General features: G+C 46.8%; 1 protein-coding gene across 7 annotated transcripts in view; it reads left to right on the plus strand.

Moving 5' to 3' along the window:
- SLC7A1 (solute carrier family 7 member 1) overlaps nt 1–22160 on the plus strand; it is an 84925-nt gene that overhangs the window by 37625 nt on the left and 25140 nt on the right. For all 7 annotated transcript variants that reach the window (XR_004375387.2, XR_004375388.2, XR_004375390.2 and 4 more), the window contains 2 exons: nt 16167–16550; nt 21069–21227. Coding sequence is in view for 2 of the 7 variants with exons in the window: in XM_032792674.2 (XP_032648565.1) it covers nt 16181–16550; nt 21069–21227 (529 nt within the window). In the remaining 5 variants the exon portion in view is untranslated. The remainder of the gene's footprint in view (nt 1–16166; nt 16551–21068; nt 21228–22160) is intronic.

Consider the following 22160-nt stretch of genomic DNA (forward strand, 5'->3'; position numbering starts at 1 on the left):
GTGGCCAGTGCATCCGAGTTCAGATTGCTTTCCAGAGTGGTCACAATGGTGCACTGTGGGATACCACCCAGAGGCCAATACCGTCGATTTGCGGCCACCCTAACCCTAATCCGACATGGCAATACCAATTTCAACGCTACTCCTCTCGTCAGGGAGGAGTACAGAAATCAGTTTAAAGAGCCCTTTATATCGATATAAATGGCCTCGTGTAGACAGGTGCAGGGTTAAATCGATTTAACGCTGCTAAATTCGGTTTAAACGCGTAGTGTAGACGAGGCCTCAGTGTCTCTTTCCTTAAAAGAGGTGCCTGAATATTTAATTAACGTGTGCTTGGTGACTTTATTATGCATGAATGCAGTTTTTCTCTTTCTCTGTAGATCATTCCACTTTCTCCATAATCCCTTTAATTAGGCTCATACACACACTGAAGTTTACTTCTGAGAGAAAATTCTCAATAACTGTTTCAAGGCTCTGTAGATAAGAAATTGTTCCTAGAACTGAAACAAAATGTAATTGCTCAGGAAGAGATAGCACTGTTTATGTAAGTTTGTATGTTATCAACTTATTTTACAGGTGGAGTTTTATATTTAACAGGACAGATGCTTGTTACGTTTTCCTTTTTCCTATTAATGAGATGTAAATTTGCTCACCTTCTTACTGCATTGTTCTGAAAGAAGTTCCTTTCTTAAATGTCATTAATGGAGAAACCTGATATAGTAGGTACGTTAACCATAATGTAACAGGAGGAAGAATACAAATACTTTGTTTTATCATAAATATAATCATGTACTTGATTTTGAACACAAGGAAACAAAGGCAAAATGCATTAAAAAGGTGTTCTCATAATAAAGCAAAGACATAAACCAATAAGAATGGATGGAATTCTGATTCCAGTGAAGTCTGTAAAAGAAGTTGTCAGACTTTTGTATGCCAAAGGCTTAGGGATCAGCCCCTCTTGTAGATCAGGCATTTCAAATGTGGGGGCAGCAGGAGCTGAGGATCTGCACTTTACAGAAAATAGCTGAGTAACTGTAGTACAAACTAAGGGGCTAAGCTAATATCTCTTGTAAAAGTCATGGCTTGGAAGACTGATGGCCACCTCCATAGGTCTAACACAGCTTTTGGGGGGAAGGAAATGGGGGTGAAGATTGATTTAAATCCCTTTGTGTTCCTTCTGATCCTGGGGCCAGCAGGCTTTAGCCCATCCCCCTGCTGAAATGTAAAGCAGAGTGAAGACTACTCTATACAACATTACACAGGCTACGTAAGAGGCTCTTCTGACAGCCGTGTTCCCATGTACATTTGTACTTAAGTACTTTAAATATTCTTTACTGAGAACTTGTATCTACGTACATTTTGTAGGTAGCACGTGTAACTTTTTATCTGCAAGTAGTTTTTCAAAATAGTTTTTTGAATCCAACTGTCCTGGATACTGGCTGGCCCTCAGAACCCACGAGCCTGGCTAGGAAGTTTCTGGCCCTGCCTTCTGACTGCCAGGGCTTTTTTTCTGTTGACACTGGTGTTGTACTAGCCAGGGAGGGTGGTGGTCCCACCTCCTTGGCTTCTGATTGGTTGCTGCAACTGGCAGCGGGGAGACTCGCTGCCCAGCCCAATGGAGGGATGAGTCAGTGGAGAGCCAGAGCAGGCAGACACACTTCAGTTAGATACCTGTGGTTGGCCCATGCCAGCTGACTCAGGCTTGCAGGGCTTGGGCTAAGGGTCTGTTTCATCGCAATGTAGACTTCCACATTTGCGCTGGAGCCCAGGCTTTAGGACCGTACGAGCATCCCAGACCTTGGGCTGCAACCCCATCCCAGAAGTCTACTGCCATGAAACAGCCCCGCAGCCAGAGCCCTAAGAGTCCCAGTCAGCTGGCACGGGCGAGCCACGGGTATTCATTTGCAGTGTACACATACCTCTCAGTGTCCTACATTAAGGGAACAAGCCCAGTAGCTGCATGCTGTGCAAAGAGGGGTAGGAAACACCTACCAGCTCTGGGCATGCTCCAGTGCTGATGTGGCTGTTGGGAAATCGGGGCCTAAATAATTGTTTCGTCTGCTTCTATCTTTTGTTGTTGCTCTTTTTCTTTCTCTTCCACCATGTGCTTATATTATTTAGGTAGTTGTGCATGTTTTGACCAACCAATTCCAGGGAACATGGCAGTTGAAAGTACTTCTGCTTATACTTGTAGTTGGACTTCTAAATACATAAGCGCTATTTACACAGCACACCTATGCTGACATTTATAAGTACTCCCGTAATGGTGTACTTGACACTTATGCTTAAGCCTTTTGTATCCATACTTATGACAACACTGTCCGGCAGCCAGGGATCACTGGGATGTGGGTAGGTCCCAGCCATGCTCCCAGTACTGAGGACCAGGACGAGGCTGGCTTAGGAGCCATTATGGTTGTTCTGTGCCACCCAATAGCCCCTCCCCCATGCAGTGGAAATCCCCCAGGAGACAAGATGCACTAATTCTATGGTTACTTTATGCCACTCAAGCAGGACAAAGCCGCTGGAGCAGGGGACAGAGACATTTGTGTACGTTTGAGAATAATGCTAATTTGGCCCATTCGGAAAGATGATCTTGATCTGCAGCTGTACATGGGAATTGATATTTTAATTATATACAGGTTCATCCATTCCGGGAGTAATTTTTACACAAACAGAGCCACAGCTACACAACACTACTGACCACAAGGAAACATGGTTTGTAGTTTTAAAAACCGTGAGCGAAAAGTGATCCAGAGCACATTTCCTGACATCAGACACCAGAGCAGCTTCTGAAGGGAATGAGTTCAGAAGCACATCCAACCTTGGAGGGGGAAAAAACATTATCTTTTCTTCTGACCTCACCCCCATGCCACTGTGCAGATAGGAATTGGCTGGTATAAAGGAAGAGATTTTGGCAGGGAAAGGGTAGTGGCCTCTCTTCTGTACTCAGCTACCTGAGGATTGTCCATGAAAAGAAAATATTCGGCCTTGCTGAGGGTCACATCTGCTCTAATCTATTGTGACTATAATTGGAGCCGAAAAGTTGATTTGGTGCTCATTGTTTCAAAGGCAACAAAAATGTATAATAGATGCTTTCGATTGTAATCAGCGGAAGTTGAAAGATAATAGGAGAGTGCAAGGAGACGAAGAAAATGACTAGAGCTTAGGGACTCAGTGTTCTGCTTACAAATGCAAAGATTCCTGGAAGGTTCTGAGTAAGAGAAACTTTAAAATTTTTAGTACGTTGGACTTTCTGGATACATAGGACCCAATCCTGGAGACCTGCGGGGGGGGGCGGGGGCAACTGTCTGCTTGGTGCATCCAGTTTCAGGTAAGCCTTAATTGTAAGCCATGCATAATTAAATTTTCTTCACAGCCAATATTCAGTTTAAAAAAAAAAGATTCTGCCTTTCATTCTTGATGACCCTAAGAATTACAATAAATGATAGCAGATTATGTTCTGAGAGAGCCCAAACTGAAATGTTTGAAAATATTGAGTCTGTTGAGTGGTTTAAGCTGTAATGATGTGAATTGAGAGCCATTGGCATTTATCTTGAAATCATAGGTGATTGGGGACGGTCCCGGATGACTGGAAACGGCTAAGTAGTACCCATCATTTTAAAAAGGGAAGGAGTAGATCCGGGAACTACACGTGCCATCAGATCTCACCTCATAGCTGGAAAAATCCATGAGCAGGTCCCTCAAAGAAATCAATATCTGAAGCATTTACTATGAGGAAATGATCAAGGAAACAGTCACCGAGGATTCAACAAGAACAAGTCATGCTGACTAAACTAATTGCCTTCTAGGAAGGAGATACTGAGTCATGTAGATTAGGAACAGTGATGTGTTATATGAACTTAGCAATAGTAATTCTGCCACAGTTAAAAAAAAGTAATGGCGGATGAATGGGCTATAAGGGATAGAAGCTGGCTAGATCGTCTGGCTCAATGAGTAGTGATCAATGGCTTCCATGTTCGTTGGCAGTCCAGTTTCAAGAGAGTGCTCCCAAGGTTTGATCGTGGGGCCGGTTTTGTTCAATATCGTTCATTATGATTTGGAGATGGCTGGACTGCATCTCAGCAAATTGCATATACACTAAACTGGGAGATGGTAGATAGCTGGAGGTAGGCGATAGAATAACACGAGGACCTAGACAAATTGAGGATTGGCTAAAAAGAAACCTGATGAGTTCACAGACAAGTGCACGTCCTCACTTAAGACTGATGAATTCCATGCACTGCTATGACTAGGGACCTAAGTGCTAGGCACAGTTCTGCGGAAAGTCCTAGGGTTACAAGTGCAAAAAGCTGGATATGAGTCAGCAGTGTGCTCTTGTTGCCAAGAAGGCTAATGGCATTTTGGGCTGTATAGGAAGGGGCATTGCCAGAGATCGAGGGAGGTGATCATTCCCCTCTATTCGACATTGGTGAGGCCTCATCTGGAGTATTGTGTCCAGTTTTGGGCCCCACGTGGAAACTGGACACAATACTCCAGATGATGTGGAAAAATTGGAAAGAGTCCAGCAGAGTGCAACAAAAATGATTAGGGGGCTGGAGCACATGACTTATGAGGAGAGGCTGAAGGAACTGGGATTGTTTAGTCTGCAAAAGAGAAGAATGGGGGGGATTTGATAGCTGCTTTCAACTACCTGAAAGGGGGTTCCAAAGAAGATGGATCTAGACTGTTCATAGTAGTAGCAGATGACAGAACAAGGAGTAATGGTCTCAAGTTGCAGTGGGGGAGGTTTAGGTTGGATATTAGGAAAAACGTTTTCACTAGGAGGGTGGTGAAGCTCTGGAATGGGTAACCTAGGCAGATGGTGGAATCTCGTTCCATAGAGGTTTTTGAGGTCAGGCTTGATAAAACCCTGGCTGGGATGATTTAGTTGGGAATTGGTCCTGCTTTGATCAGGGGGTTGGATTAGATGACCTCCTGAGGTCCCTTCCAGTCCTGATATTCTATGATTCTTCTTCGTGTGCTTGCTCATATCGATTCCAATTAGGTGTGCGTGCGCTGCGTGCATGTTCATCGGAAGATTTTTACCCTACCAACACTCGGTGGGTCGGCTGGGTCGCCCCCTGGAGTGATGCCGTTATGGCGTTGGATATATACCCCTGCCGTCCCAATGGCCCTTCAGTTCCTTCTTACCGCCCGTGTCGGTCGTTGGAACAGTGGAGCGCGGCTTAGCTGATCTCCACCTCCCTAGCTACTCGTAGTTTTCTCGTTGTTATTGTGTATATAGTTCAAATTTCTATACTTGCAGTTAGTTTATTATTTTCTTTAATATAGTTAGTGTATATAGTTAAGAGGGGTTCGGGGATTAGCCCCTTCCTCTCACCTGGTGCCGAGGCCCATGGCCAGTTCACCGGGTTTCAAACCGTGCTTGGCCTGTCACAAGCCGATGCCTACAGGAGATCCTCATGACTCTGGCCTTACGTGCCTCGGGAAATCCCACCTCGCAGATAAGTGCCACATTTGCAAGGCCTTCAAGCCGCGGACCAAAAAGGAGCGGGACTTTCGTCTCAAACAGCTCCTGATGGAGGCAGCTCTTACTCCTGCACCCTTGGCACCGAGCGCCGGGCAGTCCGCACCGGGGAGAAGCACATCTTTGGCACCGGAGTGCACCGGTACTGCTAAGGCCCCTCGGCACCAACCGTCACCGGCCCAGATGTCTGCTCGGCACCGCTCTCTCCCCCTGTGGGTCAAAAAACATAAGACTCCTGCGGCTTCCGTGTCCACACCGCAGTCGGAGCACCCGCCTAAGTCGGACCGCCCGGCACCGACAACTTCAGCGCTGTTGATTCCGGTCCCGCAAGAGCTGTCGAGTCCGGTGCCTGACAGCTCCCCGGCATGAGCCATGGTTGAGCTTACTATTCCCTCCACGCCGGAGACATTCTCTACGGCAAGGGAACTGATTGCACTGACGGAGTCTGCGCTGCCTCAACCCCCGGCGCCACCAGTGCGGGTTATAAAGTCCATAAGCAAGCCTGCCCTACTGAGACCATCCTTCGTCGGCACCGCTGAGAGGCACCAATCACGATCGCGATCCCGCCGGCATTCTCGGTCCTATCGCCGATCTCGGTCCCGACGCCGCTCACAGTCCCAGTGCCATTCTCCATCTCGGTACCAGTCACACTTGTGACACCGTTCAGGACCCCGTTCGCCAGCCCAGTACTCTTGGTACCAATCAAGCTCCCGGCACTACTCACAGCACCACACCTCTCGCAGCCGCTCCCGGCGTCAAGCTTCGAGGTCCCGGTCGACCTCCCAGCACCGTTCCGGTCGCAGGTCCCGGTCTCATTCCCGGTACCAGTATGGTGCCCGGTACCGCTCTCCAATGCAGCGTACAGACAGACTACCCAGGAATGGAGACCGTTCTCAGGGGTTTTCAGCTCCTCCTTGGCCGTCTCATCATGCATCTATGTCATCCCATGTGGACAGTGCTTCCTATGCACAGGACCATGATTTAGATGTACCCAGCCATGTCTTCCAAGAGACCCAGGCTCAAGACCAAGTACCTCATCAGTGGTCCTTCTGGACGCCTTGGGCATATCACCAAGCTCAAGGTGGACCTCCAGTGCCATCATGCTCCGTACCGTTGGAGCACCGGGTTCCGGAGGCTACTGTTAGCCACTCCCCTCCTGCGGGTACAGAGGACGCTCCTATTCAAGCACCAGACCTTCAGGTCCCATTGGAGCTGGACATCGCCCAAGTCCATGAGACAGTGGAGGACCCGATTGTCCCTGGCCTTTCCTCTTCCTCTTCTCCAGATGAAGCGGTGGCGGGGACATCCTCCTCGGGCCCTCCTCCAGTTGACCTAAGGTCACATCAAGACTTCCTGAGATGGGTGGCCCTGAATATGAACCTCCAGGTGGAGGAGGTTCCGGAGATAGAGGACCCGGTGGTAGATATTTTGTCGGCTGATGCTCCAACAAGGGTGGCCTTACCATTTATTCAGACAATCCAAGCGAAGGCTGATACCATCTGGCAGTCTCCAGCATCTATTCCGCCCACGGCTAGGGGAATTGAGAGGAAGTACATGGTGCCCTCTAAGGGGTACGAGTACCTGTACATACACCCTCCTCCCTGCTCCCTCGTCGTCCAATCAGTTAACGAAAGGGAGCACCATGGCCAGCAAGCCCCTGCCCCAAAAGCAAAGGAGGCTAGGCACATGGATTTATTGGGACGTAAAATCTACTGTGCGGGGGGCCTCCAACTCAGAGTGGCAAACCAACAAGCCCTGCTTAGCCGCTATAACTATAACACCTGGGGGACGGTTGAGAAATTCACAGAGCTAGTCCCTCAAGACTAGCGTCAAGAGTTTGCGGCCTTTTTGGAGGAAGGAAAGAAGGTGGCGAGAACTTCTCTCCAGGCCTTGTTAGATGCAGCCGACTCCGCAGCCAGAACTCTGGCTTCAGGAATTGCCATGAGGCGAATATCATGGCTTCAGGTGTCAGGCCTTCCACCTGAATTGCAGCATACGATACAAGACTTGCCCTTCAAAGGTCAGGGCCTATTTTCAGAAGAGACTGACCCTAGGCTGCAGAGTCTGAAGGCCAATATGGTGATCATGCGCTTGCTCGGGATGTACACAGCGCACTCAGCGCAGACCCTTCCGGCCCCAGCCTCAGCGCCCTTACCCCCCGCCTAGACAGCGGCAGGACTTCGGCAGGAGGCGTGGTCGAGGCAATCGTAGACGGCAGTCTGGATCCCAAGGGGGTCAGAATCACGGCCCCGCCAAACCATCCGCGGGACCTAAACCAAACTTTTGAAGATGCGCCTGAGGGCGACGTACCAGTTGTTCAGCAGGATCCTTTCCCTCCTTTTTGCAACCGCCTCTTCTCTTTCCTCCCTGCGTGCACCCAACTAACTTCAGATCGTTGGGTCTTACGCACAGTAGAATTTGGATACCGCCTTCAGTTTATTTCGCGCCCCCCCACTCCCCATCCTCGTCCCTCTTCAGGGACCCCTCTCACAAGCAAATCCTCTTGCAGGAGGTACGGTCCCTCCTTGCCATGGGAGCTATAGAGGAGGTACCGGAGGACTTGAGGGGCAAGGGGTTCTACTCCCGCTATTCCCTAATCCCCAAGGCGAAGGGAGGTCTCAGACCAATTCTAGACCTGTGGGGACTCAACAAGTTCTTGATAAAGTTGAAGTTCCGCATGGTATCCCTGGGGACCATCATCCCATCCTTGGATCCTGGAGACTGGTATGCCATCCTCGATATGAAGGATGCGTATTTTCATATTGCCATTTATCCTCCACACAGACGGTACCTCAGGTTTGTGGTCAACCATCAACATTTTCAATTTACGGTCCTTCCATTTGGCCTCTCCACAGACCCAAGAGTGTTCACAAAGTATATGGCCGTAGTCGCTGCCTCCCTCCGTCTTCGACGCATACACGTCTTCCCGTATCTCGACGATTGGCTCATTCGCGGGGCCTCCAAGACTCAAGTAACGCGGCAGGTGGGCATCGTCAAGGACCTATTCATCCAATTAGGCCTAATGATCAACCTAGAGAAATCTACTCTGGTTCCCACACAAAGAATAGGGTTAATTGGGGCCATTCTGGACTCCAATCTCCCCAGGGCCTGCTTACCACAGCCGCAGTTTCACACAATGATATCTATTATACAAGGCCTACAAAATTTCCCAGCCACTTCAGCTCGAACTTGTCTCGGCCTCCTGGGTCACATGGCTGCCTGCACTTTGGTCACCAAGCACGCCAGGCTACACCTACGTCCCCTTCAAACTTGGCTATCCTCAGTATACCACCCAGGGAGACACAATATAGACAGGATCCTCACGGTTCCCCCGAGACTCCTAGGCTCCCTCAACTGGTGGTTGATGCCCTCCCTGGTGTGTGCAGGGATGCCATTCCATCCGCCCCAGCCTTCTATGCCCTGACGATGGATGCGTCATCTCTCGGCTTGGGTGCTCACCTCGGACATCTTCGCCCTCAAGGCTTTTGGTCATCTCAGGAGCTGGCCTTGCACATCAATGTCCGAGAGCTAGAGCAGTCCACCTTGCGTGCCAGGTGTTTCAATAGCATCTGCAAGGCCGCTGTGTCTCAATGTTCACAGACAACACAACGGCCATGTATTACATAAACAAACAGGGAGGGGCACGGTCCTCTCCCCTTTGTCAGGAAGCCATTCAATGCTGGGACTTTTGTATAGCCCACTCGATAGACCTGGTAGCGTCCTTTCTCTCAGGGGTTCGGAACACTCTGGCGGATCGACTCAGCAGATCCTTCCACTCTCACGAGTGGTTGATCCATCCGGACATTATTCATTCTGTTTTCCGGAAGTGGGGATTTCCCCGCATAGACCTCTTCGCTTCCTGCGAGAACAGGAAATGCCAGATGTTCTGCTCCTTCCAAGGTCTCTCCCCGGGCTCGATCTTGGACCCTTTCCTGATACCGTGGATGAGCCAACTGCTTTACGCCTTTCCACCGTTCCCGCTGGTTCACAGGGTCCTGCTAAAGCTCCACAGGGACAGAGCTTGCTTGATCATGATCGCCCCAGCGTGGCCCAGGCAGCACTGGTACACTATGTTTCTCGACCTGTCGATAGCCAGCCCAGTTACCCTGCCTCTTCACCCAGACCTCATAACTCAGGACCACGGCAGACTTCACCACCTAGACCTGCAGTCCCTTCACCTCACGGCATGGCTGCTGTGTGGTTGAGCCAGTCAGAGTTACGCTGCTCTGCCTCAGTACAACAAATACTCCTGGCCCCTATCTGGGACCTCAATCTGGTCTTAACCAGACTTATATCTCCCCCATTCCAGCCGTTAGCAACTTGCTCACTGCTATACCTGTCCTGGAAGACAGTTTTCCTCATAGCCATTACATCGGCCAGATGAGTCTCCGAGCTTCAGGCACTCATGGTGGACCCACTGTATACTGTGTTTCACAAGGACAAGGTGCAGTTGCGACCACACCCAGCGTTCCTCTCTAAAGTAGTATCGGCCTTCCATCTCAATCAGAACATCTTCCTTCCGGTCTTCTTCCCGAAGCCGCACTCATCACGACGGGAGCAACAATTGCACTCCTTAGATGTCTGTAGGGCGCTTGCATTTTATATCAAACGGATGAAGCCCTTTCGTAAATCTCTCCAACTCTTTGTCACAGTGGCAGACAGAATGAAGGGCCTACCTGTCTCCTCCCAGAGGATCTTCTCTTGGGTGACGGCGTGCATCCGCACTTGTTATGACTTGGCTCATGTTCCCTCGAGCCATCTCACCGCACATTCTACCAGGGCTCAGGCTTCATCTGCTGCCTTCCTGGTTCATGTACCAATCCAGGAAATATGTCGTGCAGCTACCTGGTCCTCAGTCCACACCTTTGCCTCACATTATGCTCTGGTTCAACAGTCAAGAGATGATGCAGCCTTTGGCTCAGCAGTTTTGCATTCTGCAACATCTCACTCCGACCCCACCGCTTCGAAGAAGAAAAGACAGTTACTCACCTTTGTAACTGTTGTTCTTCGAGATGTGTTGCTCATATCCATTCCAAACCCGCCCTGCTTCCCCTCTGTTGGAGTAGCCGGCAAGATGGAACTGAAGGGCCGTTGGGTCGGCAGGCGTATATATCCGGCGCCATAACAGCGCCACTCCAAGGGGCGACCCAGCCAACCCACCGAGTGTTGCTAGGATAAAAATCTTCCGACGAACATGCACGCGGCGTGCACATACCTAATTGGAATGGATATGAGCAACACATCTCGAAGAACAACAGTTACAAAGGTGAGTAACCGTCTTTTCTATGCTCCTTCTCCCATTGAAGTTAGTGACAAAGCTTGTACTGGCTTGGTGCAAGATTGGATCCATTGCTTGCATGTAGTTCTTAGTAAGATATGTAAGCTTTGTGGAGTCTGAACAAAATGGCTGAGGTATAAAGAACCTGCTGGTGTCTTCAGATTGTAAATTCTTCAAGGCAGAGACTTTAGGCCAAATCCTGAAAGATATTTTGCACCCACAATTCAATGATAATTGGGCCGTGCCTGTCAGATATATGGAATCACAATCCATCTTAAACAGCATTTATTAAAGAACAGCAGCTTTTATTAAAGAAAAAACAACTACAGACTATATCAACAGACAAATAATCTTCCACACAGCTTGAGTTTCAACTTTTTTTTCTCTTGTTTACCAGTGACCACATCCAGTCTGGAACTCTGTGTAGCACAGTGGTTCTCAAACTTTTGTGCTGGTGACCCCTTTCACATAGCAAGCCTCTGAGTGTGACCCCTCCCCCATATAAATTAAAAACACTTTTTAATATATTTAACACCATTATAAATGCTGGATGCAAAGCGGGATTTAGGGTGCAGGCTGACAGCTCACGACCCTCCCATATAATAACCTTGCGACCCTCTGAGGGGTCCCGACCCCCAGTTTGAGAACCCCTGGTATAGCATATAGAGGCGGTTAGTGGCTGAATAATGTACTGAAAGTAAATATAATTACAGTGCTCAACATCCGTCAGGATTAGTGCCTTTATTTGGCATCTTAACCATTATAAAGAACTGTGTACACTTACAAATCCTTGTTATCATCAGCAATGAGTGAGTGTACTTCACATGCACAGAATGTCATTTTCCTTACCAGTTAGAGGGCTCAATCCTGCAAGGTGCTGTGTGTCTTCAGTTCACTTGCTTCCAGCTGAACACTGTATGTTCGACAAGAGTGAAATTTATTTTATCTGCACAAAGCTAGAGTAATACAAAACAATACACAGATGTTGGGCTCTGGTCAGGGGGTGTGGGAGGTAAAGTCCCCATTCCCTCAGCCCAGAGCCAAGGCAGTACAGCCCCCTGTGGGTGAATTTGATAGCTAGTACCAAAGTGGATGAATCATTCAGAGAGGACATCAATCACACACTGGACAAAATGGATCACATACCTACCTATCACCTGTGGCAGGTAAGGCATTGTTTTGGGGAATATATACACAAAGGACTGACCTGATTGGTCTATGAGTGATTGTTAGGCCTGGCAGAATTTTATTTTCACTTTTTAAAATTTTGATGGATAACAGTTTATTTTTAAGGATTTTTTATCCATTTAAATGTTCACAGTTGCACAAAATTATGGTTTGAGGCATATTTTTAGATTTTTATCTATTTAAATTTTCACATTTGCAGGAAATTATGGGGGCATAATTGTCAGACAACAAGAGGGTCAGACAATAATTATTTAATGACAGATCCTGAGATTCAAAAAGTTGACGCTTTATAACCATTAAAACAAAATGTGAACATCATATCAAAATAAACAAATATCCTTAAATCAAACTCTATTAAGTTCTCAAGCAGCGTTTTTCTTACTTTTCCTTTCTGTAAATTTTGTTTATTATTGGTGGAAATATTTTTGCATTGTTTCATGTGTGCATGGTGCAATTTACTGATAAAAATTGAATCCTCCCAGGCCTGGTGGTTGCTGTCTCAGGACAGAGTGAGAATAAAGCATAAGGGAGCATCCAGATAAGGAGATGGACAATAGTAGAGGGGAGAGTGGCAAAGTCAACATACATCTTTCCTCAAAGGTGGCACTCCATCTTTCCCATTTCCTTCCTGTTCCCCTCAAAGGCCCTGCTGTCTGGCAACCTTCCCACAGGCAGACACTGTCCCCTCTGTAATTGATTGGTGGAGTCACTAGGATGTGACAACGGGGAGTGCTAAGCAAGTGTTGCGAATACAGGGAGTGCAGTGCTAACTCAGCTCCAACCTGGATCTTTCTTTGGGAGTGGATAGCTGTGCCTCTAGCCCAGGGGCGGGCAACCTATGGCACGTGTGCAAAAGGCGGCATCCAAGCTGATTTTCAGTGGCGCTCACACTGCCCAGGTTCTGGCCACCGGTACTGGGGGCTCCGCTGCTGGCCTGGCGTGCTGGACCCCTGCCTGCTGGGGTTCTGTCCGCTGGCCCCGCTCAGCCCACTGCTGGCCCCGGGTCCTGGCCACCGGTCCCGGAGGTTCTGCTGTCGGCCTGGGGTACCGGCCGCCAGCCCAGGGCTCGGCAGCCGCCCCCTGCTGTGGCCCACTGGCCCCAGCCTGGGGCAGTGAGGGGTGCAGACAGGGGCAAGAGGGGGCGCAGCTCAGCACGCCCACCTTAAAAATTGTTCCAGCGCCACTGTACTGGGATATTTTTAAGTCCTGACTTGCTGCCTACATCACTATCACACCGCATGGAACAGTGCACTGCGTTTGACATTGAGATTAGAATGTACATGCAAAAACTGGAATCAGAGTTTTCTGACAGATTTCAAGATTTCCAGCGGTTTGGCCCAATGCTTTCTTTTCTAATTAAACCTGAGAAGTTCAACAAAAGTGACTTGGATTTGTCTGTATTTCAGTGGATGGGTGTTGAAGATTTCAAAATGCAGCTCATTCATTTAAAAAGCTCAGAGTTGTGGGTATCAAAGTTTGTGGCTCTGCGGAGTGCACTTGAAGCTACTGAGAGAGATCACAGGGTCTCTATTCTGAGCTGTTGGATGTCCCTGCCAGTGAAATTTAACTGTTTGAAGAAAATTGCATTTACAATGCTTTCAGCATTTGGATCCACATACCTGTGCGAAGAGATATTTTCACACATGAAATCTGTCCACTGTCCCTCTCAGAGCCAATTAACAACTGATCACTCAAAAGCCTGTGTGCAGCTTAAAGTTTCCAAATACATGCTTGACACTGGAAAACTCAGCAAGGATGGCACTAAACCAGGGGTAGGCAACCTATGGCATGGGTGCCGAAGGCGGCACGCGAGCTGATTTTCAGTGGCACTCACACTGCCTGGATCCTGGCCACTGGTCCAGGGGGGCTCTGCATTTTAATTTAAGTTTAAATGAAGCTTCTTAAACATTTTTAAAGCCTTATTTACTTTATATATAACAATAGTTTAGTTATATGTTATAGACTTATAGAAAGAGACTTTCTAAAAACATTAAAATGTATGATTGGCACACGAAACCTTAAATTAGAGTGAATAAATGAAGACTCAGCACTCCACTTTTGAAAGGTTGCCAACCCCTGGTCTAGCCTTCGGGGTCAGCCCATCACTATTCATTGTGAATGCAGGGCAGCACGTGGCCTACGCAACTTAAGGCCCCTTAGGACTCGGGTGGGACTGAAGTGATGTCAAATGTAAAAATCCCAAGCAAGGGGTTTCCACCACTTCCCCGAATGCTATTACACAGTCTAAAAGGGATTCTGGGGCTGATCTTTGGTGTTAATCCACGTTGCTCTATTGGATACACTGGAGCTCTAGTGAGTTTCAGTTGAAGAACTGGCCTCGGATGTCACAGGAGTGGGTGGGTGCGGTTCTGTGGCCTGCAGTGTGCAGGAGGTCAGACTAGATTCTGACCTTGAAGTCTATGAGTGCGCTAACCTTCTGCACAGGGGTGAGTTTCTTTTTCAAGCTGCTGCTATCTTATACAGTAACTCCTCACTTAACGTTGTCCAGTTAATGTTGTTTTGTTGTTACATCGCCGATCTATTAGAGAACGTGCTAGTTTAAAGTTGCGCAATCCTCCCTTATAACATTGTTTGGCAACTGCCTGCTTTGTCCACTGCTTGCAGGAAGAGCCGCCCATTGGACTAGCTGGTGGGGGCTTGAAACCAGGGTGGACCTGCTATCAGCTCCCCTAAGTTCCCTGTGTGGCAGTTGCCCAGCAGACTATCAATTGCTGGGCAGTTCAGGTGTCCCTCCCCCTACTACCGTGTGCTGCTCCCAGGAGCCTTCTTATTACTGTGGGAAGAGGGGTGCTGATATAAGGGTGCCCCCTTCACCCTGCTCCTGCCCCCCCAGTCCTGTACCCCGTCTCCACAGAGCAGAGATTGGGGGGACATGACAGGGCTCAAGATGGAGGAAGCTTGCTGGCAGCAGCTGCTGTCTCAACTTGCTGATCTACTTAAAAAGGCAATGTACTTAGAGTGAGGATCAGCGTACTTAAAGGGGAAGTGTGTGTATCTCTGTCTCACACACACATGCACTTTGGAAAGTAGAGGGAGTGGTGCGCTACAATGGGATAGCATGGGTTCATCATGTTATTCATGTTCAGTTTCCCCAGTTTCGGCAGAGAATGTTTGCAGCCACTGCCATGCATCTGCTGTGTCTCCTCCCTCCATTCATGCTGCCTTATAGAACGTGAGGCTACATTAACAACGTGTTAACCCTTGAGGGCTCAGCCAACTGAAAAATTTCCCTGGAATCTATCCTCCCTATTTATATTAATTCTTATGGGGAAATTGGATTCACTTAACATCGTTTCACTTAAAGTTGCATTTTTCAGGAACATAACTACAACGTTAAGCGAGGAGTTACTGTACCAATTTGAAGTGTTTAGTTCTATGGTACTTTTGCCTTTTGAGAGTGAATGACCATCTGTCTGAAGACAAATCTAACAGATGTATACTTGCATGTGATCCTAACTCAAAGAATTGTCAGTGGTTGTTGACATGCTAATCCCATTACGTAAAGAGTTCTATCTTCTATATGAAGGGAAAAAATACTTTCCTCACTCTGTGTTCTTTGGAACTCTGACAGTTCAGCAAATGAGATTTTTCTGAGATTTGCCTTGCTGCTTGTTTGAATTCATGTAGCTCATGAAAGACTTTCTTGTTAGCATTGACTTAGATATTTTCCTTAACAGGGGGATGTATGAAATCCTAAACATTTTTCCTGCAGTTATAATAATGATTTTTACTGAGTAAGAGCCATTGATTTATATTACGGGGTTAAGCTAAGGTATATGGTTAGCGTCTTCTGAAAAATGAATTTGTTTGTTCCTTCAGCTAATGTCTCTGTTACATGGGTCAATATTATAGATTTCATAGCTGGTACAATGAGTTCAGTTTCGTAATATGCATTTTTCAGTAAGTGTTATATCACTGTGTATTACCTAACATCTGAAGTGTAAATTTCACATGGCCTTATTGTACATTTTATTTAGTATTTTCTATGTACATGTTCTATGAGCAGGAGTGATCTGACTGTGCAGGAAGCAGATAAAAACTCTGAAGACCCAGGCAGCCAGTTTGAAGAGTCAGAAGGTGTAAAGTAGAAAGGTTTTGTTCTTTAAATACAAGAGCAGTGTGGTATTACTATGCAGAGATGATGTTTCCTGAGTTACTGCTGGTTTAACTAATTATGCAGCATCTTTCTTACAGGTCTCCACAAAAAGATGGGTTGCCAAGGAGTTCTCAATTTTGGAAAGAAGCTGCTTCGCCGGAAAGTTGTGAACTGGACCAGAGAAGAGAGCAAGCTGTCACGATGCCTCAACACTTTTGACTTGATAGCTCTTGGTGTAGGTAGCACACTTGGTGCGGGTGTCTATATACTGGCTGGCGCAGTGGCACGAGAAAACGCGGGACCTGCGATTGTTATCTCTTTCTTGATTGCTGCATTGGCTTCTGTGTTGGCTGGACTTTGTTATGGAGAATTTGGTGCTAGAGTTCCAAAGACTGGGTCTGCTTATCTCTATAGCTATGTGACCGTGGGTGAGCTGTTGGCATTCATCACTGGATGGAACTTAATTCTTTCTTATGTGATTGGTAAGTACTGAGGGGCATGCAGAAATACTATAACATTCATCCAGAATGCCTGTCTGATTTGTACACTTACTTTCACTTGCACAGTCAGATTGTTATAAAAAATAGAAACTACAGAATACCTTGCACCTACAGCAGCCTCCAGAGCTGAGCATTTCAGAGCTCCTTCCAGAAATTCAATCATCCTATGAACTAGGTAAGTGTTATAGGTTAACAGTTTGGATCAGTGCCAGGTTGCCACTTCTGCTTCCTTTAGTTTAAACAGGTTCATGCAATATTGGCTTGAGGTCCTGCTAGCTATCTACCAGGAATCAGGATTTTTCTTTCTGCTAAGAAAAATCTGATGTTCAGCTGGCGGGGGGTGGGCGGGTCAGCTTCTCACTGCTTCAGCATCTAGAGCATTTGCTGATTAAGGACTCAGTCCTGCGTCCATTGAAATCAGTAGGTATTTTGCATTGACTTCAATGGGCGCAGGATTGTGCCTGGTGTGGGTTGCAGGACTCAGGCTCAGATCTTCACAGATATTTAGGTGCCTAATTTCCTCTGATTTCAGTCCAGTACCCAATCCAAAGCCCCTTGAATTCAATGGAAGATCTCCGGTTGACTACAGTGGGCTTTGCTCAGGCCCTGAATAAGTGGACAACTCAGTTCACACTTCTGAGGTGTAAAAAGAAACCGTTTTGGTTAATTAAAGTTTTGTCCATTTAATCAAGTCATCAAATATTTCAAGTGTATTATGGTGTCACTTGTCATGGCGCCAGAGCTCAGGCTGAAACCACCATACCAATTAAGGGAAGAACTCCACTGGCTACAATGACAAACAATTTTCTATTAAATTATTAAAGGGGGAGTTTAAATTACACTTTATGGGAAATATTACCATTAAAACTGAGATTGATTCCCAAGGTGCCTGGCAGAGATCAAGTAAAGACTTGCTTGGTGACATATGTACTGCTTGTCTTGGCTAGTATTGATTCCATTCTGTATATAACATGAAACCTCTTTAGTTTCTAGATTTTGTATATGAAATGAGAGAGTGCCAGGTCAGATGCCCAGTGTTCTGATATTCTTTTATAAATTGGGTTGATGTCAGGAAGGGGCTAACATGTAGTTTAAAAAAACTCCAAACAAACTGATCCCCCCTCTACTCTACGGACAAACCCAGATTTCCAAAATAGTTTCCTCTCAAGGTGTTTTTTTCTATAGAAAAATCTTAATTACCTCTCAGAGATGCATCCTCCAGGGTTTAATTGTAGCAATAAATAGAAGCTTCTATAGTCCAGCAGTTCTCGTTTATCTAGACACTGTACTTATATGGCCTTTATCACCAGGGTCTGAGAGAACCAATAAAGCAGAAGCTGTCTGGGGGATTTTGGGCTAGATAAGGTCGCATGATCCTGACCCTGCAAACACATTCACTTGAGCAAAGTTAGTCATAGGATCTGGGCTTAGATTGGCATTTCTGAGACCTTTGTTTTTCTGCTTATGGCTTTCATACTACACCCTAACCTTTTTATAAATAGCTATTTGGTGTGATTTATTTTAAGGTGGCATAATAAAACCAATAATATTTGTATCATCTGTAGATAGTCTTAAAATTAAACTAAACTATTACCATAGGACTGTATTAAAGTAACATTCAGGTAGAATACCCTTAAATATAGACAGCTCAACTATTTCCCCGATAAAACTGTTGGGGGAAAAATATCTTTCTCAAATATTACCTACAAACTTGTTTGAATCAGAGTTCTAAATCCCAAATATGCATGTGTGTGCATAGCAGGCACATCCCAGGAGGAGTTCTGGACAATTGTGACTCCTTCCTTCCTTCCTCCTTGCTCTGGGGGAAGAAGTAACTTACTACAGTGCATTACAGGGCATAAGCCTCTTCTTACTTTCCTCCATGCTAAGTTTGTCCTGCTGGTTGATCTGTTTGGGGACAGAGCAAAGATTGGCCTCTGCCTTCTAGGGTGACCACCTTTTCAAAAGTAAAAAGTGGGACACCCTGGCCCCAATCCCTGCTCCTCCTCTTCCCCCTGAGGCCCTGGCCAGGCTGGAAGCTGGAGCCGGGCCGTGATAAGAGCTGCCCAGGGAGCCTGGGCCCTTCACCTGCCCGGGACGGGGTGCCCGAGAGCAGCTTCTGGCCCCTGTCCCTGCCTGCCAAGGTGCACTGCCGAGGGTGTGTGGAAGTTCCAGGGCTTCCCACAGTGGCCTGAACTCCCTGGGCAGCTCTTATACTGCCCAGCTCCAGCTTCTGGCTTGGGCAGGGGCAGGGCCTGGGGCGAGTGGAGCAGGGGGCAGAGACTCATGGCAAAAAGGGGACCACCTCAGCCCACTCCCTGGGAAAAGGCTGGCACCACCCCTGAACCTTGGGCACAGAGCAGCACTGGAGGGAATCCGGGACAATTGCTATACCAGAGTAGGGTTGCCAACCCTCCAGGATTGGCCGGGAGTCTCCAGGAATTAAAAGATCAATCTTTAATTAAAGATTATGTCGTGATGAAATCTCCAGGGATACATCCGACCAAAATTGGCAGCGCTATCCCAGAGTCATGCAGCCCAGGACTGGGGCTTGAACTCTGCATTTCAGCACAGTCCTGCCCAATTTGGGATGGGTGGTCACCCTACTCCATTGCCTTCTTTGCCAGCTTGCTCACAAGTGGGAGTAATGACTTGTAACACCACTCCTTCACGTGGATTGAATCTGGGCCCTGTGGCTTGAGCATTTACTGCCTGAGCGGAAAGACCTACCTATGTCGGCCTAGGCCAAGGCTGTAGCAGGCTCATCAACATCTGTTGGAAGGGGGTGATGCCCTGCTAAATGTGTCTGAGTAACATGGAGCTTGCTTTCCCCTAGCCCCTTGTGCTTGGGCTTGAGATATGGGAAAGCCCCGCAGGACTCAGTTATGCCCTATCTTCTCCTTGCACAGCTGCATGGGGCTAGTTCCAGGCTAGATTGTTATTATTAGTTTATAATGATCACAAGACCTTCACTCAGGTCTTTTTGGCTAAATAGTGGATCTGTGAGAATTAGTTTGTCAGCCCGTTTTTCAGTTAGAATTCTCGTTCTTGGTATTAATTTCAGTTTCAGTTGTAAGAGCGATTTCACATCAGTGTTAACAGGGAAAAAATTACAGTTGTTAGGGTGAAAAGTTTTATAAAAAAGGGTGCTATATAGTCATAAGTGGGGCCTAACCCTGCCAGTTCTCATTCCTTGGAGTAGTACCTACTGCTACACTTCATCCTCTTGAGGTCACTGGGACTACATTGTGTCTCAGCAGGTTTTGGCTACAGCTACTGGAATGGCGCTGAACGATGTTGGTCCCTGTCTACTACACTTGCAGCTCAAGGGTGGTCAGCACTGGATCAGCTGCACCTGTCGTCAGCAATGGGGAACTTCTGTAGCCTTAACCACCGTTTTGAGGATATATATTTAAAAAAAAAAAAAACCTCAATAAAACCAATTTGAATGCTGGTCTCTTCTGTAGCTCCTTGGATGTGCATGACATGCATGCATTTAAAGAGGTTAGACGGTCAGGAGAAGGAAAGGAAGTGTCAATGCTGAAAGAGTGTTGAGGGATTTTTAATCTTCAAAAGCTCCAAAGTTATTTACATCTTGTCCGAATTTGCGAGCTGCATTTCAGCATTTATCTTGCAGTGTGGTATTTTTCTGTCCCTGCTGTAGAACTTGAACGTGGATTTACCACACACTCCAGGATTTCTCTTATTTTCATACGATAGCTTCTATTTCCTAGGCAATACTTCAAGCTGTGGGATGGTTGAGTTGCTTAAGAATTGGGTTTGAAATACATGGGTCCTGCTTTGCTCTCTGTTAAGGACTGAACTGGCTCCCACTCGGAGAGTGATCTGGAATCAACAGAGTCACTCTGGATTTTCAGCAGTGTGGCTGAGCAGAATTTATCTCCCTGACTACCTGTGACCACAGGTTTGAAATGCAAAGCAGGGACCAGTTTGCATTTTCCTTCAACTCCCGTTCAGTCAGTGGGAGCTGTTCCTGCTCACGGGAGGGATGTACAGCATTGGGGATAATACTGTGACTTAAAAGGAGGAGGCCTGGTATATCTTATACCCTCCTGTGATTTGCTTTTCCTGCTAACCTGCTTATCCCCCTTTTCCCGTCTTAGGGTTTCTTTCTCCTCTCACACCAGCGTTTACACTAGTGGAACACCTTTGAAGTAAGTGGTTTACTCTAGTGTGGGAAGCGGTTTCTTCACAAGGGATCTTGGGAGCATGAAGGCTGCTGCAGGGAAGGCAAGCAATTGCTACGTCTTCTGCAAGAGGGGTTGTCTCCTGAGATTTGGGTTTGTAGAGAAGCTGAACTTCCAAGTGGGCCTGTGGGTGAGGGTTCACTATTCGCCCCTGCTAACTGAATAGCAGGGGTCAGCTGCACCCTTCTTGGGCTGATCCCTGCTGCTGTCATGCAGCAGTAAGTAGTGCTGCTCATTTAGAAATATTTTCTAGTCATGAAAAGTGCTGTGCTTCCTTCCTGTTTTCTGGTAGGAACATCAAGCGTGGCCAGAGCATGGAGCGCGACGTTTGATGAACTTACAGGCAAGCACATCGAGCGCTTCTGCCAAGAGCACATGACCATGAACGCTCCAGGGGTACTAGCAGAATATCCAGATATCTTCTCTGTTCTCATCATCTTCATCTTAACAGGTAAAATCTTTGGGAAGTTGCTGGGATGATACTTACTTCTCTGTAATTTCATTGTTTGCTTTTGGTGGACGAGCAAACGCCCTCACTTATTTTGGACAATTTAATAAAGGCTCCTTTGTTTGCCCAAAGTGTCGGATTGACCTGTTCAGCAGCTCTGGAGTTCAAACTCTGCACATCTTGTTTGTAAGCTCTGTCATTAGGGGAGCATTCAAGGTGATTTACAGGAACACTGGTGAAACAATTAATCTTTATACCATATAGAGTAAGACAGGGAGATTTGTTACCCTGAGACAGGTATGGAGGGCTTTTTTAAAAAACTATTGCACAGGGACTCTGTTCTATTGCTCCAACTCCTGCTCTGATGATCTGCCAGTTTACATAGCACACTGGCCAGGAAAATGGGGGGGGAAAGGACGGAACTAAGTAACACCCTAGTGCGTGACTGTTTATTTTAAAATATGTGGACTTCAATTTGCAGCAATGATTGCAGGACTCAAGAGAAATAATTCTGCATGAAAAATAAACTGGTTTCTCTCTTTCCATAACATACAAAACATGTCTTCAGTTTTCGATTGGAATGCAGGGAGTATTTTGTACAAGAACAGGAATTAAAATGAAAACCCAGCTGAACTTTCACTCAAAAGACTGAACCTTTCAAAACTTCATCAAACTTCATATTAATTAAAAGAAAATCATTTTCCTGCACCTGTATGCTTCCTAGCAGGTAGGAGATACCATGATACCACAACAGAGGCTCTTCTTGCAATACTTTAGGCCTGATCAGAAGCAGGAAGTGTCAGAACTCTCACAAGGAACCATGTTCTTATGAGGTTCTCAGCCAGAGGCCCTGAACTTGCAAGTCCTTTGATGAGGGTAGGACTCCTGTTGAAGTCCATTGGAATCCCTCATATACAGGGCTTGAAGTGTTGAGCT

Source organism: Chelonoidis abingdonii, chromosome 1 (assembly GCF_003597395.2).
Source record: "Chelonoidis abingdonii isolate Lonesome George chromosome 1, CheloAbing_2.0, whole genome shotgun sequence".
In the NCBI taxonomy this organism is placed as follows: Eukaryota; Metazoa; Chordata; order Testudines; family Testudinidae; genus Chelonoidis; species Chelonoidis abingdonii.